Here is a 26,058-nt window from a genome sequence, read left to right on the forward strand (position 1 = left end):
GAGACTCTTCAGGCACTCGAAGCTATTGCCGGGCTGGAATAACACCGCTACCTTTCTATCCGTCAGGACATCAACTTCACCATGGGGAAGCTGCTTGGACTCTGCACCGTGGTGCTGGCTTGTATCACCATTGGTAAGAGGCAGAATCCGTCGCGGTGCAGAATTCTCTCTGGTTTTGCCTATAGAAGATCTCGTCTCCTTCCCTTCTTTTTTTCTCCTTCTTTTCTCAGCCTCCTATTACTTTGCTTGATCTCTCTCTCTCTCTCTCTCTTTCACAGTCAAAACAAGAAGATGAGGTTTACTAGCAGATCCCTAAGGCATGCAAAGAAATGAGCCCCTATATAGGAAAAAAAAATAGAATAGAATAACAGAATTGGAAAGGACCTGGGAAATCTTCTGTAGCAAATTTAGACAAATGGTTATGCAATCTCTTCTTTAAAACTTCCAGTGTTGGAGCATTCACAACTTCTGGAGGCAAGTGGTTCCACTGATTAATTGTTCTGTCGGGAAATTGCTCCTTAGTTCTAGGTTGCTTCTCTCCTTGGTTAGTTTCCACCCGTTGTTTCTTGTCCTGCCCCTCAGAATATAGTTATTTTCTCAAAAACAGGGATGGGAGCATCTCTCAAGATGCTTTTCAGCCAGCGTCTCCTTTTTGCACACCTTATTCTCGGTCAGTTCCTGGGTTGATCTTAAAAAGAGAATATGCCTTTAAAGAAATTGCTTCCACTTTTCTTAATGCTTACATTTGGAAAGAAGAAGCTTCTGTAGCAAGGCATAATTTTGTCTGCCCACTCAGTTTTATATATATATGTGTGTATTTTTGAGTGTATGTTTGTGTAGTTCTTATTGAGTTGCAAACTGCGTTGCAAATTCAATAAAGCCTGAATCCTGCTTTCTGGGAGAGGGGTGGGATTCATTATAAACAAGGAAGTGAGAATATCATTGTCATATTTGGTGTCACTCACAAATAGCAATAACTATTGTTGTGCAACAGATTCATTGTTATTTAAAAAAAAAAAACAGGTGAAATTGGAAACAGAACTCAGCCTAAATGTGTTTCCTCCTAGCCAAACACCCATGAAAGGTGCAAAAGTCGATGAAAAACTTGTTACATTTTTTTAAAAACTTTATTGAATTTTATTACATTAAAAACATTAATATATATATATATATAATTCAATAACAGCTGTTTGTGGTGCTTATCGTATACAACCATTTGTGTGATATTTACAAATATTAATTTCTGCATAATTATATTTTTCTTCTATCTATATTCTATATTTAATAATTACTTATCCTTAATCTGTCTCCGATCTATCCAGCTATACCATTGTTCCCATACTTTATAAAATATTGAAGCTTCCTTATCTTTTAAACTCAGCGTTAAGTTACATTTTTAAAGGGCTGACTTAAATCCAGCAGGGGAAAAAAATGTTTTGAGAATTTCATCCCAGACCCCAAGACAGCAAATCAACTTTATAAGCAAATGACCTTTGGCTTAAAATAGAACTGTGTGGTGATCTAGTTGCAAAACCTCACACAGACACAGCCCTAACTTCAGACAGGGTGTTTTACTCGCCTCTCCCCCCTGTTTTGTAAATGCTGCCTTTCCCTGATGTGTAAATACCTTCTTTAAGATGATTGGATGAGACAGCTTGTGTAACAATTTCATAACTTAACAACATCCTCAAAAACGTTTCCGTGCCTGTGGGCTAACAATATCATAAAGGCTAGATAATTAAAGAAACCTGTTTGCCTTGGGAAAAGATCCAGAGCTTTTTTGGCTATAGTAACTGAAGAAGTAAATCACCAGTGAAGAAAGTTTGGGCGTGGAACTGTTTTTTTTACATCCATCAAACAAAAGCAGGGAGCATACATGGAATCCCAATTCCTTAGGGATTCAATTCAATTCAATTCAAACCTTTATTGCCAGGATACAACATGTGTACAATGAGATTGGGTGAGCAGCGGCAACCATGGAAGCATTTTAGCCGCTTCTCGGGTGAGGGAGCCGTCTCTGTAACTTCCACGGTTCCCGCCACTGCTGCTGCTGTTATTGGAGATGGCGCTGGCGAGAGAGGGATAGCTGCAGCTGGGCCTGGGCACTTGGAATGCAGGAACAGGCTGCGCACCGGGACTTTTGCAAACTTGCAGAGCCCGAGGCTGGAGCACCAAGGGTAGCAGCAGCAGAGATGCTCGCTCGGCTCTTCTCATGCCCACCCAGCTGCTCGAGATTAAACCAAAACGCAGCGCGTGGCGCTCCCAGGTACCTCAAAATCTTTTTTTTCCTGTTGTTACGGGACGGGGGGGAAGGCAGGAGCGACTCAGACGCTTTGTTGGAGACGGCGCTGCTCTGCGGGGGCGCGTGTGGGAAGAAATTAATTCACCCCGAAAAGACATCCTAGCTGTTTTTTGGGCTCAAAAAAATAAGGCCCGGCCTTATTTTGTGAGAAACACGGTAGTCATACTTGGTTGTTATGAGATCATTTCGCATTCAGGAGTCTGGCAGCCAGAGGTGGGCTTCAAAAATTTTAGCAAAGGGTTTTCTGCCCAGCTGATGGGTGGATGTGGCCATGGTGGGCATGGCCTAGTCAGCCTCCTGCACCACAGTGGGGGCGGGGGTTTGCCCTCCCTGGGCTCCGAAGGCTTTCCTTGAGCCTCTGGGGTGGCGAAAACAGCCTCCCCGCGCTCCAGGGGCTCTCTGGAAGCTGAATATGGGCCCATTTCCAGCCTTCCCAAACTTCTAGGTGGCCCGTTTTTCACCCTTCCTGAACCTCCATGCGTGTCCTGCACTTGCCTGCATCCCAAACTGGCTGCGTGGGAATTCCTGGGAAGGGAGGGGACAGTTGGGCAGGGCCAGCCAGGAGAGGATTTGGGGGTTCTTTGAATGGCACAGAATTTTAGCTAGGGGCTCTCCCGAACCCCTGTGAACCCACAGCAGCCCACCCCAGCTAACAGCCCATGGGTAGAAACTGTTCTTCAGCCTGTTGGTGCAGCTGGCTATGCTTCTATATCTCCTACCCGACGGTAGGAGAGTGAAGAAGTGCTGACTAGGGTGTGAGTTGACCCTGAGGATTTTCCACGCTCTTCTAAAGCCACGAGCCCTAGCGAAGTCATCTTGTGGTATCAGGGGACAGCCCACCATGTTTTGTGGTGTGTTCAAAATTGCGAGCTGTGCTCAGGGATATTCCAGTCATCATAATATACCAGTGTGGGCTGTGGTGCATTCGGCATGATTAGTGTTGGCAAGAAAATTTCTTCTAGAAAATATCTCCTCCAGCTTTTCTGTGGCTATGGGTGTGGTTGTTCAACTGGTCTTGAAGCTCCATGTATCATTCTTTTGGAGCAGTCTGCCGTGCCCTGCTTGTAAACAACATTCTTCTTACATAAGCCTTACACACAGGGTTTGGTTTGACTTAAAAGCAGCCCTGTGTCTTTTTACCTCCTAACCCCAGCCTTTCCTACCAAAAACTCAAGATTTCTCCCAAATGTTGTCCTAATTATTCTGCTTAGGGGAAGATCTGGGGCCATTGTTTTCCAGAACGTCCTAGACATAATTTGACACAGCCAAGCCCCCTCCCCCCTCAAATAAAGAGAAGCTACTTAAGACTTATTTGGGCAAACAGTTTTCTTCAGTCTGAAATGCATCCTGGATTTGACCACCTGCCATTTTGACGGTACAAAGTTTAATCTATTACGCAGGTGTTATCTTGGAAGGAATTATGCTTGAGATGGAATCTGGAGGTTGATGATACAACAAAAATGTTAATTCGTCCTGAAGGAATGTTCTTTGTTTATGGTGCTACATTGTGCGTGAAAGCAAAGCCCCGTGAAATCTTTTTGGTTTTGTAGTCTGAACAAGTTGGCAGAACTGGGATTGATCCTCCTACCAACTTATCTCAAAATATTGAATCCACCATTAACTCAATAGGGGATGCAATGGCTCCGTGGTTAAAGATCCTGAACTTGTCAGCTGGAAAACTTGTGTTCAAGACCCAAGTGCTGCATGATAGGGTGAGCTCCCATTATTTGCTCCAGCTCCTGCTAATCTAGCAGCTCAAAAGCATGCAAATGCAAGTAGATAAATAGGTACCACCTTAGAGGAAAGGTATCAGTATTCCATGTACCTCTGGGTACAGGTAATGGTGGTCACTTAACCTCAGGAATGTCTTTGGACAATGGCAGTTCCCTTGGCTAAGAAATAGAGATGGGCATCACCCTCTGGAGTTGTACCCAGCTGGATTATCTTTATTAACCCAAAGGAAACTTTATTAAATTAACAGATTAACAGAGTTGGAAGGGACCTTGTAGGTCATTTATATGAGTGTGGTGGTGCAGTGGTTAGAGTGCAGTACTGCAGGCTGTTTCTGCTGACTGCCAGCCACCTGCAATTTGGCAGTTCAAATCTCACCAGGCTCAAGGTTGACTCAACCTTCCATCCTTCCAAGGTCAGTAAAATAGGACCCAGATTGTTGGGGAAAACATGCTGATGATGTAAACTGCTTAGAAAGGGCTGTGAAGCACTGTGAAGCGGTATATAAATCTAAGTGCTATTGCTATTGCTATCTAGTCCACACACACACACACACACCCAATCAGGAGACCTTATACTGTTTCTGAACAGATGGCAGCCCAGTCTCTTCTTGAAAGCTTCCAGTCCTCCAGAACAGGTCAGAACCTACTGAATACCACCTCTGGATGCCTCCCACCCTGAGCCATGAATGGTCTACAGGGGTGGGAGATCTGATTGTTCCAGACCTGAGACTGATATGAATAACAGGAAACTCAATCAACACCTACTTTTTTTCTTCTACCATTGTTCTGTAGCAAAATATGTTTTCCTAAACCATCAAACAGGGGTGTCAAATTCAAAGCCCGGTGGGCCGGATCCTGCCTGCGAGATGCTTAGATCTGGTCCGCAGGTCAGCCCTGGAAACAGAAAAAGGACTGGCCCGCCGAGCCTCTGCCAATGAAAATTGAGCTTGAGAGGGCCTCTCATGCCTCCGTTTTCACTGGCAGAGGGCTGGCAAAACAAAAACAAAACAAAAGGAGAAATGTTTCCCCTTTTGCATTTGAGCATGCAAGAAGGGACAGGAAAGGAGAAAGGGAAAGAGGAAAGACAAATAAAAAGGAGGAAAGATGGGAAGAGAGCGAGGATTAAGGAAAGATGGGAAGGAAGAATGGAGCATGAAGAGGGAAAGGAAGGAAGGAAGGAAGGAAGGAAGCTCAGTTGTTCTGGCAAATTCTTCTGGGTTCGTCCATTTTTCATAGATCCATAATGCTTTAGGAAAGGTGGGAGGGAGGGAGGGAGGGAGGGAGGAAAGGGAAGGAAGGAAGGAAGGAAGGAAGGAAGGAAGGAAGGAAGGTCAGTTGTTCTTGCAAATTCTTCTGGGTTCATCCATTTTTCATAGATCCATAATGCTTTGGGAAAGGAGAGAGGGAGGAAGGAAGGAAGGTTATAATGAGAGTGTGGAAAGGTCTGAGGGAAGTCCTGCCTTAGCACTTGGCCACCACAGATGCACCCCAGACACGAGTGACGTTGAGCTGGCTAGGCCCACCCTGACCACGTACCATGCTCCCCCACCCCGAGGTCAAACACAACCCTGATGCGGCCCTCAGTGAAATCAAGTTTGACAGCCCTGCTGTAGATTGTCCCTCTTTTCTTTCTCAGTATAAATAGGAGCAAACCTTTCACCAGATCTCAATGGAAACGTAGCAATATGGGTAGTCTTCGAGTTACGACCACAGTTGATCCCAAAACATATGTAGCTACTAAGTGAGTTTTGCCCCATTTTCGACTTTTCTTCCCGCATTGGTGAAGTGAATCACTGCAGCTATTAAATTAATAACACAGTTGTTCCATGAATCTGGTTTCTCCACGGACTTTGCTTGTCAGAAAATGATCACATGACCCTGGGACACGCAACCATCATAGGTGTGAGTCAGTTGCCAAGTGTCAGAATTTTGATCAGGTCACCCGGGGGGGTGCTGCAACAGTTGTAAGTGTGAAAAGTGGTCATAAGTCTCTTTTGTTTCAGTGCCCCTTGAAACTTCGAAGGATCATTAAATGAATTTTTTTTATTTTAAAACAAAACTTTATTAACGTTCAAGATATTTAAAAGTTTACAAAAAATAAAATGTTAAAAGAAAACATTTACAAAAGTTTCTATACTAAAGTTTGTGTTGACATATTTCCATATCATTCCTTGGCAGTACATTAAATGCCATATATGTATCTATCTATCTATCTATCTATCTATCTATATATATGTGTGTTGGCATTCAGCTTTGTTCAGTATTTTCCGAAGTCATTGTAGTTGTGCTTTAAAGTTGTAGCAACGTTTCGGCAGAATCTCATCTGCCAAAGCGTTGCTACAACTTTAAAAGCACAACTACAATGACTTCGAAAATACCCGAACAAAGCTGAATGCCATACATGTAAGTACCAGCGAAAACTTAAGAAAACACACACACACACACACACACACACACACATATATATATATAGCATTCGACAGTTTTTTTTAAATATATTGTCTATATTAAGTCTTAATTCTTAATATTAACAAGCAAACTATATCATCTTTTTAAGATCTGATAAATGAATTCTTGTAAGTATAGAAAATGTGTTACTAACTTAACAACCGCAGTGATTCACTTAACAACTGTGGCAAGCAAGGTCGTAAAATGGGGCAAAACTCACTTCAGCACTGTCGCACTCAGCAACAGAAATTTTGGGCTCAGTTGTGGTCGTAAGTTGAGGACTCCCTATATTTTAACCTTTAACTCTTCTGGAGATTTACCCAACCAACCCCTTCTGGTTCCCACCCTTGCCAATGGAATGCTAAGGACGCCCTTGAAAATCCCTTACACCTCTGAGGAGAAGTTTCATAATAAGTTACGCACTCAACCTATCTCGCCCATTTTTTACTTCACAAAAACACGCTGCTTTCTTCCTTGCTTTCGTAACTGTCACAAGTGCATTCACTCCACACCTGATTATTTGTGATCACTAACAATTAAAAAAAACCACAACCCGTCATATAGTTGAGGGAATGATCTTTCCCCCAAAACTGGACAAAGCTATATGTTTACTGATGATTCAGACACATAAAACCCTACCCACCCTGTTTTTTTATCCCTCCTTGGCACCTCACTGTGTAATTCTCTTGCTCCCATTTAATGAAATTCATTGGGTTAAGTCCTTCCTATTAGACACAGCCACACCCTGCTGCTTGACATTTTTTTAAAAAACATATTTTTTTCTTCACTCCTGTGGTAAAAGGAAATAGGCAGGTCAAAGCAGACCATCTTACATGATGTGATCAAGAGGCTTACAACAAGGTGCATCTCTAATCCTGTAGAGATGACTAGCTATTCCAAGGGAAAGCTGAGAATTGTAGTTTAGATTAGATTAACAGAGTTGGAAGGGACCTTGTAGGTCATCTAGTCCAACCCCCCGCCCAAGCAGGAGACCTTATACTATTTCTGACAAATAGCAGTCCAATCTCTTCTTGAAAGTCTCAAGTGATGACTCAGTTCTCAGAGGCTGTGTTATTTTGGGATGTCCCTTCAGCTAATTCTTTCCAAAACTTCTATTACCTCTTTTGAAGAAAGCCTGATGGTTGAACTTGAAATTTTATGAAGCCTTGACATAAATAATATCTACAAGAGGGAACAGAAAAGGCTAAGAAAGTCATATAGGTAGTCCTCAACTTGCCCCAGATCATTTAGTGACCATTCGAAGTTACAACAGCCCTGAAAATAGTGAGCTATGACCATGTTTCACACTTATGACCCTTGCGTCAGCTGGTTTACATTCAAATGCTTGACAATTGATTCATATTTATGACAGTTGCAGAGGTCATTTTGCAACCTTCTGACCAGCAAAGTCAATGGAGGAAGCCAGGTTCACTTAACAGCCATGTTAGTAATTTAACAGCCGCAGGGATCCAATTAATGAATTTAGAATAACAGAGTTGGAAGGGACCTTGGAGGTCTTCTAGTCCAACCTTCTGCTTAGGCAGGAAACCCTATACCACTTCAGACAAATGGTTGTCCAATCTCTCCTTAAAAACCTCCAGTGTTGGAGCATTCACAACTTCTGGAGGCAAGTTGTTCCACTGATTAATTGCTCTAACTGTCAGTAAATGTCTCCTTAGTTCTAAGTTGCTTCTCTCCTTGATTAGTTTCCACCCAATGCTTCTTGTCCTGCCCTCAGGTGCTTTGGAGAATAGCTTGACTCCCTCTTCTTTGTGGCAGCCCCTGAAATATTGGAACACTGCTATCATGTCTCCCCTAATCCTTCTTTTCATCAGCTCAGACAGACCCAGTTCCTGTAACTGTTCTTCATATGTTTTAACCATCCCCCTAATCATCCTTGTTGCTCTTCTCTGCACTCTTTTTAAAGTAAATGTAGCAAGAAAACTCATAAAATGGGATACTTTAAAAAAAATTCACTTAACAACATAAATTGAGGGCTCAATCGTGGCCGGAGGTTGAGGACCACCTGTATTTACCATTTCAAAAAATCAATCTGGAGATTAGGGCGTGTTGGTTATAGCTTTTGGGAGGAAGATACAACTATGCAAGTACAGGTAGTCATCAACCTATGACCACAATTGAACTCAAAATTTCTGTTCCCTGAGCAAGATTTGTTAAGTGAGTTGTGCTCCATTTTACAACCTTTGTGCCAGAATTGCTAAGAGAATCACTATGGTTTTTAAGTGAATCATTTAGTTGCTCTGGCTGGGGGAATTCTGGGAGTTGAAGTCCACAGGTCTTAAAGTGACCAAGTTTGGAGTCCCCTGCCGTAGATGGGTTGAACTAATTACATAATTTAGAGGACATCCAACCCCAAGGGACTTTGAACAGCCTACCTTGTAAAAGCAAGAATACAAAATCAAGAAACAGATCCTAGACATCCAGAAGACAGAAGGCTAAACACAGTGGTGGGGGGATTCCATTTTTTTTACTACCGGTTATGTGGGCGTGGCTTTGTGGGCGTGGCAGGGGAAGGATACTGTAAAATCTCCAGTCAGAGGTAGGATTTGCGGGTTTCTCTAAACTACTCATAATTTCCAGAACCTGATGAATACCACCTCTGGCTAGACAACATTAGTCGCGTCACACTACATGCTCAACCTCAAAAGTTAAAGAACATACAACAATATATGAGCTACAGACATGCAGCACTTCCAAGTTGAACTCCAGAAAATACGCTGAAGTACCCTTGTAGCACTGCTCTGTAACATCCCAAAGGAATTATGTCCTCTGTTGAGTTTTAAGCAGAGGTAGTATTCAGCAGGTTCTGACCAGTTCTGGAGAACCAGTAATGGAAATTTTAAGTAGTTCAGAAAACCTGCAAATCCCACCTCTGACCGTCCCTGCCCCCATCTATTCTCTGCCTCCCGATTCCCAGCTGATCGGCTGGGTCTTCTTTTGTAGCCCTGCACAGGAAAACAGAACTGGAAAGCAGGTTAGTGGAGTGGGGAGTAATGGGGATTTTGCAGTAACTTTCCCCCAGGAGTGAAGACGGAATGGGGATTTTATATTATCCTTCCCCTGCCACACCCACCAAGCCACGCCCACAGAACTGGTAGTAAAAAGTTTTGAATCCCACTGCTGGTTTTAAGGTCTTGCAGATAGATGTGGTCTGTGCTTTCGTGGTATCTGCTCTCCTTTGCATTCAGAAGCACCCTTTGGAGACTGAATCCAAAGCACTGCACAGTTGTAAGGCTAAGCATAGTTTTAATCTTGATAATAGTGTTGTTTCCATGGCTTATAAAATTGTGCAAACCCACAAAAAGAAAGTCTGTGATTTGAGGTATTAGATGAACTGAAAACATGGGTTAAATTAGTCATCAAGATAAGCCGTAGAAGAAGAACCTGGCCCCTGCAGACATGTTTTTTTAGCTGTGCAATTATGATACTGCAGAATGTTGTTCAGGGTCAACTCTTCACCCAATGATAAATGTTACTTAATATATATTTTTTGGCCCATAGGATCATGAAGTTGGATAGAACTGCCTAGCACCATCCAACTCTTAAAACAGAATCCATGAGACCATCAACCCAGCAATTATTCCCTAACCTCTAGGGCAGGGGTGTCAAACTCACATCGTCATGATGGCATTACATGACATATCGGGACTTTTTTTGCCCTTCAGGTGTGGCCAGCGCATGACACATCTGGATCAGGGCCTGGGAGTTTGACAGCCCTGCTCTAGGACAAGAGTTCAAATCTTCTTTCTTCTATGCAACAGTTCTTGAGACCTTTGAAGTTCTATCATATCTTCTAACCAACCAAGTACAGGTCATAATTTTAACATAAATTATTTTTCAATCCATTTTAGGAACAATCAAATGCAAAATGCAGTCTCTCTAAAGGTGAAGAGGAAGTTTTCTAGGGTTTTAAACCCTGGCTGAGATTTAACCAGAACTTTCTTCATAACCCCTTCCCAGTCTGTTGATTTTGCTACGTAGGTCATGAAGACTACCGTAAATCTTACATAGCATTCCTGCTGGTGGGAACTCCACAGGTTTCCAGATGCAATTCAGGGTAATAGTTGCCTCCTAAAAAATCCTAAGTGGCAGAGAGCCTAGCTATTAAGGGAGTATCTATCTGCAAGAGAGTGGGCTTGCTTCATTTAAACAATGCCAACTACTCGGACCCAGAAAGTAGACCTTCTTGGTTATGTATCTGTCATTTGGAATAACCTGTTGTGGTCCACTGGCAGCCTGAGGAGACAGCAGCAGAGTCAGACAGTGGGGAGGAACATGGACCAGTTCTGGTGTCTGGGGAGGACTTGGATGAGGGTCCTGCATCTGATACAGAGATGGAGCCAAGGCCATCTGGGAGTTATGTGCTGACTCCAGAGCCTCCAGAATCTGACAACAGCAAGGCAGAGGAACAAGGGGAGTCTGTTCCCAGTGCGTGTATGCGCAGAGCTGCCAGAAGGCAAGAACAGTTAAGACAAAAGGGGTGACTTGGGAGTAAGGCTTGGAGATGATTGGCCCTCCCATAAGACATAAAGGAGGAGCAAAGGGACAGGAACCTTTGCAGGAAGCAACTTTGTTCATACTGGTCGGTTTGAAACTTGAAGCTCCGTGTTGAATTTGTGCTCCATTTGGCCTTGTATAACTAATTGGAAATTTAGTCATTGGCAGCATTTTAAGGAAGATAAAGATGCATGCTTATCAGACTTATCCTGAAGGACTTTGGCAGACTTCTAGGGGACTATTTACAAACTGTTTGAGTTTGTAAATGGGTTGTGAATGACTAAAATTCACAGCCGTTGAAATAAAGAAAATGGTTTTAGGACTAATGTGTGTTTGTTAGTGTCTCAATAAGCCTTGATCAGAACATTAACTCTCCCTGCCCTCCAAAATCAATTTGACACCTTCTTCCTATCTTGCTGCCCATCTTACCACAGGGCAACTCCAGGCAGGTTATAATCTTTAAAAAAAAACTAGACAAAAGTTAAAACACATAAATAAAATAATCTGAAGATCCAATTACTGTGGCTCAATTAAAAAAATGGGAAGGGTGGGAACAAGATGGTAGGACTTTAGGACTTGCTGGCTCAGGAATTCTGGGAGTTGAAGTTCTAAAGGGGCTATAGTTCCTAATCCTGGTCTATACAACGAGAAATTTCAGCCAATCTGCTAGGAAACAAAAAGAATTTTTCCATTCTGTCAATTGAATTTGATATGTTCTATTAGTACTGTACTGAAACCAATAATCTAAATGTGTGGCATTCTTTTCCTGCAATTCATTATGTGCTTGGTTGGTTCTGGATTTTTTTACAATTCATACTTTTTTTTGTAAACTATTTTATTTGCCAGTTCCTTAAGTCAGTGCCAGCACATAAGCATTGCTTACTACTATAGCACAAGCTTCTCCGATGAGAAGCGAAACGTTTTCAAAGAAAACACCAAGAAAGTCCAGTTGCCTTTTGGAAAAAGCTCCTTTGGTGCTTTGACCTGGATGATTGATCATCTCCATAGATATAAAGAAAATGCACAGTGTATTCTCCTTTAAGGAGCCACCCTTAAAATTTCAGGACTGCCCTCTAAAAAAGGCTCTTGTCTTTTTCTGCACCAAAATCAATAGTTAGATCTGGTCAACATTCCGACTGACAAACCCAACCAAAACAAGCACGGCTGAGAAGATCCAATCTCTTAATGCAAAACTTTATTGAGTACATCATATCGGTAAAGATGAGGGCAAAACCAGTTCTAACCATTTGCCATGCAAACCCAGATAGTTAAAATTCAGGTTCCCCCACCCCACTATTAGACCGGATCACACTGTCCAATGAAATCTCCTGGTATTGTTTGTGAGGCTCTGGTAAACACCTGTCGAAACATCCTTTGTTCTCACCGCTGGCATCTTGATGCCTGGAATTATTCAAAAAAAATTCCCTACCAACACTGTGGGTGTGGCTTGGTGGGACTCAGCCTCTAAAAGGAAGAAGATAGGCGGGCGTGGGCAGGGCCAACCAATTCAAATCGTCCCTACCACCACTGGTGCGAGGAGGTGGTTGAATTTCACCTAAGTTCTGTCTACCCCTTCCCTCCCCCATAGTTTGTTGGCAAGCTGAGAAGCGATAATAGTTGCAACAGCAAAAGCATCTTTTGAAGCTTGACAGACACAAGATTGGAAGAGCGAAGAAGAGTGAAGAGTAGAAAATGGCTGAAAGACATGGAGGGATAAAACATGCAACCTCAGTTGGTTGTTCCATGTTCCCTAGCTTGTTGGTTGGGACATTCCCCAACGAAAACACAGATCCAACAGGATGTGCAGGAAATCCTTTTGCACACCTTCTTCCCATCTTCGAGGGGAAAGGGGGAGGAAGGGAAATAGTGTGTTGTCAGTGTGGTTACGGTTACAGACTCATCATGGGGAGCAGATGTGACCTGTATGCTCCCTCAACTCCAAGCCAGCCTCCTCAGGTGATTCTTCCTCAGAAGGCAGCATCAGAAGAAACAAAACCATTTTAATTTTCCTAGTAGAAAAAGGTGGCTTAAGGTGCTGCTTTGTTTTTTCCTGAAAGCAGGAAAAAGTGGTGTGACCAGCTTTTGAGTTCTCTTCCTCCCATCTCATCCTTTAATCTGAGGACACACACAGAGATGAACAACAAGCTGCCTGAGCAAGCAGGAAATGCAGTTTCAGGGGCCTTGGAAAGAGCTTGTTTTCCTCGAAAAGCTGTGGTTTGCAGCAGCGTTATTTTTTCCAGGCTGGGCTTTCATTTTGTTCCTGTTTTTCCAAATTTTGCTCTAGCAACTCTCGACTGGTTCCAAAAAAGCCCTCTGCTCTGTTTGCTTTGCTCCAGCAGAGAACAAAGAGCATGTGTGATTCTTGCTGTAAATGTACTTTTGTCTGCCTTCCATTAATGCCAGTGAAGATTTGGGATTTTAGCATTTTCAATTTTGAGGGCAGATTTTCTTGGCAAAAAAGCAAAAATGGCAGGCAATTTTTCAGAATATAAATAGGGTTCTTGCTCAAACAACAAGGCCTAGAGTTGTTTTTTAAGGATGGTGAACTTAGATTGGATTGTACTCTGCAAAATATATAACTGAGAGGAATAAAACCAGTAGGGCTGACTTCTTTTTTTCCAACAGCAAACATTCTGGAAGAATCCATGAGAAATCATATTTTGGTTGGTTATAGCTGAAGAAAGAACTATTATAGGACCCAAAGGTGCTTTTCGAAAAGGCAACTGGACTTTCTTTGTTTTTCCTTGCAGATGTTTCGCTTCTCATCCAAGCAGAACTGAAGAAGCTTCTTGGATGAGAAGCAAAACGTATTTAAGGAAAAGCAAAGAAAGTCCAGTTGCCTTTAGAAAAAGCATTTTTGAGACAACCATGAACTGGATGATTGGGAATCTCCCTAGACATTTAACTACTACAGAAAGAAAAATGTTGCAGTATTAGGACTTAATTTCTCATCCATTTTCTATATTAAGGATAGACAAAAGCAAAATAAAACAAATACTGAGAAAACCAATTAAAACTGTGAAAAATATAGGATAATACCACTGCTATTCCAAAAACATAGACAAAAATGCCAGCATAATGAACTCCAAACAGATGTAATTTTAGACAGTAAAATATAAATACATTTATATAAATACATTTCATCAAAAAGATGAAAAGCCACTTCTTTAACAAGTCTTTCCTTTTTATCTTGTTCTATTTTCTTCCTTACTTCCTTATTCTTCCTCGTTTTCTTTGTTTCTCTTCTAATATGGATATTGCTTTTTATCGTCAAAATTCCTTCATGTATTTAAAAATATAAACTTCAAGCAGCAGAATGTTAAAGAGGCACTTATATTATAATGTGTGTGCCCGTGTTTGTGTGGGGGAGCAGGAAGAAACGCTCTGCGAATTCTTTAGTGCTGATTGTGTTGCAAAATTCCCTCAAAACTGGCAGAGATATTGTTTTCAAGGCAAAAAGGGTTCCAGAGGAAGACAGAACTATGGATCAGGCCAGCAGTATAAAACTCCCATGCTTAAAAATAGTTTGTCACAAAAACCTTGTTCCATAGGAATCATAGAATCGCAGAGCTGGAAAGGATCTTAAGAGGTTTTCTCGTCCAACCTCTTGCTCAGGGGTGGGCTGTTTCCAATTCATCCTCGTTCACGCAAACCCATAGCTAATTCTATGGCCGGTTTGGCAAACCAGCAAATCCCACCCCTGGCTGGCCCCACCCACCATGCCCCTCCCCTCCCAGGAGTCCCCACGTGGCCCATTTTGGATCCCAGGTAAGTACAGGGCCCTCGTGAAGGCTTTGGGAGGGCGAAAAATGGACCTCCTGGAGGTTCCAAAAGGCCAGAAACAGGCCCGTTTCTGGCCTCCAGAGGGCCTCCAGAGCCCGGGAAGCTGTCTTCACCCTTCCGGAGGCTCAAGTAAAGCCTTTGAAGCCCAGGGAGGGGGAAAATGCCCCCCCACCATGGTGCAGGAGGCCAAATAGGCCATGCCCACCATGGCCACGCCCACCCAGAAACCGGGAAGAGAACCAATTGCTAAAATTTTTGAAGCCCACTCCTGCCTTGTACCATCCTGGGCAAATGGCTGTCCAATCTTTTCTTGAAAACTTCCAGAGATAGAGTTCCCACAATTCCAGGAGGTAAGCTGTTTCGTTGATTAATTGTTCTACTGTCAAGAAATTCCTCTTTATTTCCAGATTGGATCTCTCTTTAATGGAGAGTCTTCCCCCTGCCCTCTAGTGCTTTGGAAAATAAGTCAATCCACTCTTCTGTATGACAGCCCCTCAAGTACTGGAAGACTGTTTTCATGTCGTCGTCCCCACTCTTCATCATACATCACCCCTAAGCCCCTTATCATCTTTGTTGCATTTGACTGAAATGGTATAGGGCAGTGGTGGCTAACCTTTTTGGGCTCCTATGCCAAAAATTATGTGTGCGCTGGCATGCATGCACTCACATGCCAGCACCCAGAAGGCAATGTACGCACGCCCTCTGCACATGCACACCCAATTCCCCATACACCACCATGCTCCCCATGCTGCCTGTCCCCTGCCCCCTTACAGGCACTGCTCCTCACAGCTGATTTTCAGCTGGTTTGGGGCCTTTCTTCAGCCTCCCAGAGGCTTGAAAAAAAGCCTCTTCAGGCTATGAAGGCTGAATAATAGGCCCGTTTCGTCACTTCCGGTATTACTGGAAGTGATGAAAAGGTCCCATTCACCCTGCAGCAGCTTTTTTGAAGCCTCTGGGAGGCTGAAAAAGGCCTCAAACCAACCGAAAATCAGCTGTGAGGTGCGCGCATGCGCAGTGAGATAAGTTTGCCGGCAGTTCAGGTGCCGGCACAAATGGCTCTGCATGCTGCCTGTGACACCACGTGCCGTAGGTTCATCATCACAGGTAGAGGGTTTCCTGATTGAGGGTAAGCAAGCGGGTTGGACTAGAAGACCTCCAAAATCCCTTCCAACTTGGTTATTCTGTTATTATTCTGCTTTTCTCTGCACGCTTTGACAGAAGTTTCTAGGAGCCCAGAAATTCTGTAGCCTCATTGTGTTTGTAGTAAGGTGGCCACTCACCTCTTGCCACAAAATTGAATTTAATGTGCACATTTGCACATTTAAAATGACTATTATTTTGAACTGAAGCTCGGTATCTCTCATCTACTCAGCTATATTTCTGAATTTCCTGCTCTTCTGGAGCTGCTAACTAGGTGGGCCACAAACCCTACTCTGTTCTCTCTTCTTAGGGTTTTCAGCTGAACTCAACAATAGAAAAATCTTCCAGTAAAAGGATTTGGTTTGATTTGATTATTTGCAAAGAGCACATCCAACCAGCCTGGTACTTGGATTCTTTGGTAGCATCTGATTAGCCACAATGGGTATACTCACAAAATACGCGACTCACTAACAATTCAATTGCTTTTTAGCCTAATAGGGTGATCCCAGGTTCTTTGGCCTCTCTGCTTGGCCAACTCTGAAATCGTGAGTTGAGGGAAACACAATAAAGCATTCAAGTGTCAGAAGATCTATTATGACCTTTATGCCGCATTAGTGGCACATTACTTAGAATGCAGTGCTACAGGCTAACTCACTGCTCACTGCTAGGAGTTCAATTCTGACTGGCTCAGGGTTGATTCAGCCTTCCATCCTTTCAAATAAAATGAGGACACGGAGTGTTTAGGGGCAATATGCTGACTCTGTAAACCGCTTAGAGAGGGCAGTAAAGCATTGTGAAGTGGTATATAAGTGCTATTGCTATTATCAAAAAAAAAAAGGTTGTCCACCCATGATAGTCTCAAAGATGTTTTTTCAGGAGACAACTGGACTTTCTTGTTTTTCTTTTGAAGATGTTTCGCTTCTCATCCAAGAAACTTCTTCAGCTCTGACAAGATGGTGGGGAATGGAAGGATTTATATTCCTTGCAGACAGCTGGCCATTTGCATCCTTTTAGAGCAGAGATGAGCTTAAATGGACTCCAGAAGATGGTAGAGGATAGGCTTGGAGGAAGGTTGTCCATGGGGTCATGGTGGGTAGGACACGACTTTGCGACTAACAACAAACAACAAGAGCAGAGGTCTCCAAATTTGGCAACTTTAAGGCTTGTGGACTTCAACTCCCAGAATTCTCCAGCCAGCATAGCTGAGGAATTCCGGGAGTTGAAATCCAAAAGTCTTAAAGTTTGCCAAGTTTGGGGACCCTGTTTTAGAGTGTTGTTGAAGCACTTGGAGGTTTATCTATGTCCTCAGGAATTCTAGCTATACAATTTGGGATGAACACCCTTTGAATGATGTGGGAGTAGGAATGGATTTCCAAAAAATTGCAGACGAAAGGAACCAGGAACACTACTCAGGTGACTCTGAGGACACAGACCTCCAAGTGCTTCATTCAGGGGTGGAATTCTACCAGTTCACACCTATTTGCTAGAACAGTTTGTTAACATTCTAAGCAGTTCGGAGAACCGGTTGTTAGAAGAAATTACTGGCCTAATCCTGTAAGGAAGGCAGGAAGGAAACATTCTAGTGTTGCTTACAGAAACTGCCACTCTGTTAACCCTTATTACATTCTTGGCAGGACTAGACTTCCTGTCTCAGGAACTTCTCTGGAGTTTTTTTCCCCTCCTTTGCTGGTACTTTGCTTGTGTGGAGTGACCATTCAAAGTTACAATGGCACTGAAAAAAATGACTTATGACCATTTTTCACACTTACAACTGTTGCAGCAGCTCCACAGTCATGAGAGGCCAGGCGAGGAGATGCGTGCCTTGATGTGAGTGTTGAGTTGGCCATGCCCAGCCAGTCACGTGACCACCAAGCCACGCTCACCAACTAAGCCACGCCCACAGAACCAGTTGTTAAAAAATTTGAATCCCACCCATGGCTTCAATGACCCTTTAAACCAAGAGTCTTCAACCTTGGCAAGTTTAAGACTCGTGGACTTTAACTCCCAGAATTCCTGAGCTAACATGGCTGGAGGAGGAATTCTGGGTGTTGAAGTCCACAAGTCTTAAAGCTCTCAAGTTTGAACACCCCTGCTCTAAAGCAGTGATGGCTAACCTTACCGTCCTCACGTGCCAAAAGTGTGCGCTCACACATGCACATGCATGTGTGCAAGCACCTATAAGGCAATGCACATGGGGGGGCCCTGTGCATGTGTGCATGATCCCATGCACCGCATTTCTCTGCGCATGCACACTTGTCTCCTGCATGCACCCCGCACCCTGCACGTGCACGGCAGCTACCCAACAATCAGCTAGCAGACGGCGTGCGTGCCTGAATAATACACTTGCTCTGGGGCGACAGCTCAGGTGCCGGTGGAGATGGCTCTGTGTGCCACTTCTGGCACGCATGCCATAGGTTCTCCATCACGGCTCTAAAAGGATGCAAATGACCAGCTGTTTGCAAAGGGATATAAATCCATCCATTCCCCACTATCCTGTCAGAGCTGAAGAAGCTTCTTGGATGAGAAGCGAAACGTCTTCAAAAGTAGAACAAGAAAGTCTAGTTGCCTCCTGAAAAAAGCACCTTTGGGACAACCATGACCTGGATGACTGTAGCTTAAACTGAGGGTAATTACCAACTTACCAGGTTATTAACAAGGGGGTAATTTTGACATATCCTGAGGGTAATGATGTAATGTAATTGAGCGTTTGTGTGTCAAGGATCCAGTTTGTTATTAAGGCTGCCAAGATAGTGGTGTAAAACAACTAAGTCTTAAGCTTTTTTTTGGTGGGGATGATGGCATTACCTGAACCTGGGAAAACAGTTTAAGAATCACAGCTGTAATGCTTGGATTGCCCTCAGCTAAATAATAAAGAGATGCTGGGGGGCGGGAATCTAACTTGAATATCATACAAGCAGCCTTTGATTTATAGCCTTTGTTTAGCGATTGTGTAAAGTTACAACAACACTGGGGGGAAAAAACAAGTGGCAAAAAACCATCCTTGCAATTATAACTGTCTCAGCATCTCCTTTGGTCACATGATCAAAATTTGGTTCCCTGGCCAAACAGCAAGTATTTTTTCTATGGTTGCCGTGTCCTGCAGTCTTGTGCTCACTTATTTGTAACCTTCCCAGCCAGCTTAACAGAAAAAGAGAAGAGCTGGTGCGTTGGAGGTCTTCTAATCCAACTTCCTGCTCAGGCAGGAAACCTTATACCAGGGCTGTCAAACTCGATTTCATTGAGGGTTGTGTTTGATCGGGGCGGCGGGGGCAGGGGCGGAATGATCAGCTTGACATCATTCATGTCGGGAGGCATCTATGGTGGCCTGAGCGTTCTGCAGGTGAAAATGGGTTCCTGAGCTCCATTTTCAGCTGTGTCAGCCTCCTGCAAGCCTCTGCCAGTGAAAACAGAGTTCGGGAGGGCTGCACACGGCTTTCCCAAGCTCCGTTTTCACTAGCAAAGGCACCGTGGGGTGGTTCTTCGCTATTTTCAGGGAGGCCCCGCAGGCCACATCTAAGCACCCGGCGGGCCGGATCTAGCCCGTCAGCCTTGAGTTGGGCACCCCTGCCCTACAACCATTTCAGCAGGGTGGGATTCAAAAATCCCAGCAACCGGTTCACTGCCCAGTTGCTGGGTGGGCGTGGCCATGGTGGGCGTGGCCTACCAGAATTTCTGGGAGGCCTGTTTTTCGCCTTTCCAAGAGTCCGGAGGCTTCCCTCAGGCTTCTGGGAGGGCGAAAACAGCCTCCCCTGGGCTCTGAAGGCCCTCTGGAAGTCAGAAACAGACCCATTTCCAGACTTCTGGAACTTCCGGGAGGGCCATTTTTCACCTTCCCCAGATTACAGAGGCTTTCCTTGGGCCTCTGGGAAGACGAAAACAGCCACCCCAGGGCTCTAGAGGCCCTCCGGAAGCTGGAAACAGGCCCGTTTCTGGATTTCAAGTATTGGACTTCCAGGAAGCCCCATTTTCCCCCCCTCCCAGAGCCACCATGCGAACCCTACACTTACCTACATAGAAAATGGGCCATGTGGAGATCCTGGGAGGGGAAGGGAAGCGTAGGTGGGGCCAGCTGATTGTTTAAATACCGGTTTGGTGAATCAGATGCAAATTTAACATCTGGTTTGCCTGAGCCAGTAGAATCTCACACTTTCATTTCTTGGCTGAGGGAACCATGGTTGTCCAAAGACAATTTCCATGGGTTGTGTGGCCAGTATGACTGTACGCTAAAGGCTCATAGTGGTACCATAGTGATTACCTATTAATCTACTTGCATAGAGTTAGGCAGGAGCACAATTCTATCCCTATTTTTTTTTTTTTAATTGGGGTGGCATAAAAGGTAGGCCCAGCATTGTGAATTCTAGCCTGAATTGATTTCATCTCCCTCCTTTAAATAAACAAATTTAAAAAACCTTTTTCTTTGCATCTCAGGATCTGCTCTTCAATGCCTGCAGTGTAAATTCACAGTTTTCAATATACCCTGCCATACCTCAACTGTCACCTGTAACCCCGGAGAAGTTTGTGCTATCATCCAGGGAAGTGCTGGTAAGGATATTTTTTTTTTCTATTTCCTCCCTGTTTTCACCTGGGCTGTTTCCCCCAGGAATTTTATCTGGCCTAATTTTATAATACTTCTGAATAGGCACCCATAGAACCTAGTTGTGGAATAAACAACCTGGGTTTCCTAATGAACATCAGGCAATGCATTTTTAAATATTCCTCTTTGTTCATCTGTTCAACCATCTTTGGTCTGTTTAAAACAGGTCTCCCGGAACTCTGGGTGTCAGCGTTCCAGCAAGTCTCCACTCCAACCAATAACTCCGAGACACACATCATTCCAAAGTTCTCGGTTATTTGGATAGTAGTTGGCACAACTGGGGGGAATCCCAAATCTGAAAATTCCGGGCTTCCTTGCAATAATCAAAAACTGCAAATCCAACCCCCTACACCCATCATCGCATCACAAGCCCCAGTCATCGTCCATCCCAACTTAAGATTTCCCCTCCCGTATGCACACAATAGCATGACCTTGGACTACAAAAAGAATGTTATTTTGTCTAACTACATATACCCCCCAAGAACTTCCACCCTCCCACTTTCCCCAGGCTCAAAATGTGGCAGCGTGGGAGCATCTGGTTTCAATATGGCTTCCAAAGTTGACATTGGGAAGGCTGGAAACAGATTCGTTCCCGGCTTCCAAAGAGCCTCCGGAGCCCAGGGAGGCCGTTTTCAGCCTCCCAGAGGCTTGAGGAAAGCCTCTGGGGCAAAACTCCCCCCTCCCCCCCGCCGTGGTGCAAGAGGCTGACTAGGCCACATCCACCATGCCACACCCACCCAGCAACTGGGCAGAGGAACCATTGCTAAAATTTGGGTGTGGGCCCATTCTACTGGCCTTTTCGGAGGAGTCTGAAGATCCGAACCCATCAACCTGCATACGATTTGCAGAGAAGCATTCAGCTCAGGGTTGGCTACAGCCTTCTCCTACCTTTTAAATTTTAATTATTCTAGTCTTCTTTTATTTATTTATTAAATTAAATTCATTGTATATGCTTCCCATCTCCTCGATAAAGAAACTCTGGGTGGCTTAACACAGAAAAAAACAATTATAGTTTTAAAACTATGCCAAAAAAAACCAAACCTCATACAATCAGGGAGACAGATGAGGGGATGAGGTCTTCTTAACTGCCTCTGTATTAAAGGCATATTAACAGAGTTGGAAGGGACCTTGTAAGTCATCTAGTCCAAACCCCCCACCCCACCCCCCGGCAGGTATAAATATCTCCATGCTGTCTCTGTCTCCATTTCCATCCTATTTATGCTTTGGTCCTTTGCCTCTGCATTGTCCTTCTAATATTGCTAATTTTAATGTTTTAACTTTTAACATCTAATGTTTTTCATGTTTTTAAACCTTCTAATTCACTTATGCTGCTATTTTTGACATTGCATGCCACCCAAAGTCACTTGATGGTGAGATTAGCGGCATACCATTTCTAATTTTTATGATATCATAAGCAGCTCAGGACAGCGGTGGGATTCAATTTTTTTCACTACCAGTTCTGTGGGTGTGGCTTGGTGGGCATAGCAGGGGAAGGAGACTGTAAAAACTCGTCAGAAGTGGTATTTGATGGTTCTCTGAACTACTCAAAATTTTCCGCTACTGGTTCTCCAGAACTGGTCAGAACCTGCTGAATACCATCTCTGGCTCAGGGTTACCTCCAGAATAAGAAGGGCAACCTATACATTTTACAAATAAATAAAATAAAAATAATAAAACAAAACAAAAACAAAATAAATAAAATAAAACAAAAAACAATAAATAAGAAAATAAAATAAGAAAATAAATAAAATATAACATAACAAAACAAAACAAAAATAGTATACCATCCAGAATCATTCTGTGAGTATTGGGAAACAGCCAGGCAGGGAGGAGGGGTCTAGCAGGGAATTAGCCTTATGCTTTTGGAGACTACGCAGGGACTCAAGGCTAGTTCCCCACTTGACCCTTCCTGCCTTCCTAGTTGTGACTTTGGAACAGTGAGTGAGATGGGTGGTCTCTAACTTTGATATATCAAATTGAGCTCTGCTTTCTGCCTTACTTGTTCACAACAATGCAATAACGGGGTTGTTTTATAGGTGGCAGGGAATGTTAGCCAGACATACCTCTCATCCTATGTCTTTTTTTTTCCTTTTGATGTTCCACCTAGTTAGTCAGAAGCTCATCAAGAAGAAGAACTGCGTCCAGAGGGAAAAATGTGACAAGAACAATACTGAGAGCTACTTAGGCATCAAATACACCACCACCTACGATTGTTGCGATACCGACTTCTGCAATTCAGGGGCCACCTTGCCCTCCGCTCACATCTCTCTGCCTGTGCTTCTGGCCATCGGAGGCACCTGGCTCCTCCGCTTCCTCTAATCCTCTTTCCAGGAAGGAGAGAAAACACCAACTCTAGAAGATGCCAAAGATTAAGTCTGCGACCCTTCTCCTTTTTTTACCTGAAAGTAACGTCCATGGAACTCCGGTGACATAGACGATTGTACTTTTATCCTCTCAAGCACTGTATTAAATAGACACTCTCGCCTTTCCTTTTTATTCAGAAACGCATCTGTGGCTTAATGGAGGCATATCCTCCATTTTAGAGCATATGAATGAAGCTTTAGGAATTGAAGCTGCCTTAATCTTCCTCCTCCTCTCCTCTTTTTTTTCATTATCTTCTACCTTTTCCATTCCTTTTCCACTTATTTTCATCCTCTGCAAGCTTCTTTTTAAAACAGGGCTGGAAAATTAGAGTCAGACCAGCTACAAGTCCAATAGTCCCATCTAGATCACGGTTAAGAAATACTGATACCCATCTCCCTTAGTCCCCCACCTTTTAAGCTTCTTCACCCCTTTGAGATTTTACATTTCCTCCTCTTGTACTAAAAGCTTCTGCCTAACCTGCTTTGTATATATTTTTGTTCTGCTTTCTCAGCTCACAAGCTCAGTGTTGTGTTTTCTCTCCAAGGGTCTCATTTCAAATAATTTTTCCCCCCAAACTATGATCACCAGTTGTGCCTTTTTCCTCGGCATGGTGGGGGCTTTCTCTTTCTGCCAACGTTTCTCCTGATGACAGTGTCGTGTCTATGAGGGAGATAAGGCAATGGAAAGAGGAGTCCCCTTAATGCAATTCCTTACCCCCACCTTCCATCCCATTCCCTTAAAGAAATATGATCTGTGGCCTCCCTGGGCAAATATTTGGTGACTCAGTAACTGGCAACAACGAGAGAAAGGGAGGTCTTCTGAGGCAAGCAACCCACTGGATGGCTGGTGAAAATATGCCAAGGGCTGCTATTTTGGGCTGACCCTGAGCCAATTATGTTTTAAAGGCCACATACATAACATTCTGCAGAGGAGGGGTTGTGTTGTTCTGCTCCTACACACACACTCCTTCAGGAAGGAGAGATGGATTTAACCCTATATATGCTGACATTTCTGCCTTTGTCCCCAAAATCTGCAGACAGTTTTCTTGCATACGCCTACAATATCACCCACATTAGGTTGCCTGAATTCAGCAGGTCCTTTCAAGCACTTTTGCTGTGTGTGTATGTGTGTGTGTGTGTGTGTGTGAGAGAGAGAGAGAGAGGTGATATGTGATATGTGATATATATAATACTGGTAGTCCTCAACTTACAACCAGTGGTGGGATTCAACCTTTTTTTATTACCAATTCTATGAGAAAGCATGCTCCACGCAGCAATCAAAAACCACCAATTCTGAGCTTCAAACAGCTGAGGTGTGGCAATCGGCTCAGCCGTGCGAATCAGCTGAGCTCAAACCCAAGGAAATAAAGGACATGAAAGGGCAGGGGCAGGTGGGCAGGGCCAATTGCTCAACAGCGCTACCGATTCATGAGAACCGGTGCGAACCGGCAGCATCCCACCACTGTTTACAATGGTTCATTTAGTGACCGCCCAAAGTTAAAATAGACCTGAAAAAAGGGACTCATGACTCGTTTTTCACCCTTGTGACTGTTGCAGCATCCCCATGGTCACATGATTCAAATTTAGACAACTGAACTCACATTTATAATGGTTACAATGTCCCGGAGTCAATTCATCCTCTTTGGTGACCTTCTGACAAGCAGAGACAACAGGGAAATCAGATTCACTTGAACAACCTTGATAATAACTTAACTACAGTGATTCTCTTAACGGTGGTAAGAGAGGTCATAAAACGGGCAAAACTCAACAACTGTCTCGCTTAGCAACAGAAATTTTGGGCTCGAGTGTGGTCGTAAGTCAAGGACTACTGTATTTGTAACCCGTCTGCTTTGCCTTCACCCAGTTCTTTGTTTTTCCAATGTTGAAAATTATTCCTATTTCCATATCAGTTTGCCAATTTGTTTTAGGGTCAACATTTGTATATCTTTGCTCTGAATATATGGATACGCACCCACACTTTCTCCAGTACAGTATAATTTTTTTTAAAAAATACACATAAGTAACAAGATGTTTTTTTTATATATAATGTAATACATCTTTTCATATACATTCCCCACGTGTATACATCCTTGGGTGGGGTGTGTGTTGTTTTTTGCTCTTTGGAGTTGTGAAAACAACCACTGAATTTTAATCACCGGCATACATAATAGCTCCATTTTCAGTTTTGGAAGTTCAGGTTCATTCCATTTGCTTCAGAACGCAAGCTGAACAGATTTCTTCTCATACTAGCTTGTACTAAATAAATGACAAACTGAATAAATCTCTGAACTAGTAGCAGTTTTCTTCCTGCTTTTAGTTTCTTAAAAAGACAACTTAATGAATCAGTCTAAGGATTGCACAAACCGTGTTGAGATAGTTTTCTAATTTTGACAGAGTGCTCAGAAGTGGGACTGGGAAAATGCTTTCTGATCTTTTTCACAAGCATGCAATCTCATCAAAGAATTTCGGGAAGTTGTAGGTGGTCCTTGGATCCAAGATCACTAAATGTTTGGGGGAGTTTTTCTTTGTTTTCCAAACACTTGTTCAGCTGTCACAAAAGCCTCTTGTTCATTTTCCTCATCTGAGAGAATAGATCAAATTATAAAGTAACGGATATGTTGATCTATGATGGTGATGATTTTATTTGATGTAATATTGAGGGGATATTCCAAAAAAGGGGGCTTGAAAAACAGAGGGCAATATAGGGTAAACTGTACAGATGAGGTAGGAGCAAGGATAGTTGGAAGAATGTAAAAGGTCTAAGGAATGGTGTTTGTGTAAATTAAATTCATTTCATTTTCGTTTTGACCTTTCTTTTGCTTACTACTTTTTACTTTTCTGCACTTTATGTAATATGGCTTACCCTGAAAGGGAACAGAGAGATTGATGTGCATATATTTACTTTTAAAAATTGCTTTTAAGTTTGTTTGATATTACTTTCAAAATGTGCTTTCAAACAATGATAGAACTTCCATAACAAAATCTAAACAATCATTCTGACTATTTTATTAAGTTGAAAGGGAAGAATTTATCTGGAAAACCTAAGTGCAAGATAGTTCTAAAGAAGATCTATTGGCTATAGGTTTATTCCCTCTTATCTAGAAGCAAGTTCCATTGAACTTAATAACTTCTATGTATACCTGTATTCTGTAAAAATAAACATGAGTGTTCCACATA

General features: G+C 43.1%; 1 protein-coding gene across 1 annotated transcript; it reads left to right on the top strand.

Moving 5' to 3' along the window:
* LOC113449334 (sperm acrosome membrane-associated protein 4-like) lies at positions 1-26,058 on the top strand. The gene is made up of 3 exons (XM_026720402.2): positions 1-133; positions 20,353-20,466; positions 22,626-26,058. Exons 1-3 carry the CDS (start codon positions 82-84, stop codon positions 22,835-22,837), a joined length of 378 nt encoding a protein of 125 aa, XP_026576187.1. The 5' UTR covers positions 1-81; the 3' UTR covers positions 22,838-26,058.

Source organism: Pseudonaja textilis, chromosome 2 (assembly GCF_049901715.1).
Source record: "Pseudonaja textilis isolate UNSWEBS1 chromosome 2, rPseTex1.2, whole genome shotgun sequence".
Lineage (NCBI taxonomy): Eukaryota > Metazoa > Chordata > Lepidosauria > Squamata > Elapidae > Pseudonaja > Pseudonaja textilis.

Coding starts and splice junctions, on each gene's coding strand:
- LOC113449334 (XM_026720402.2), top strand. CDS start 82: ATGGGGAAGCTGCTTGGACTCTGCACCGTGGTGCTGGCTTGTATCACC. Junction 134..20,352: donor GCTGGCTTGTATCACCATTG/GTAAGAGGCAGA, acceptor TTTGCATCTCAG/GATCTGCTCTTCAATGCCTG. Junction 20,467..22,625: donor TATCATCCAGGGAAGTGCTG/GTAAGGATATTT, acceptor TGTTCCACCTAG/TTAGTCAGAAGCTCATCAAG.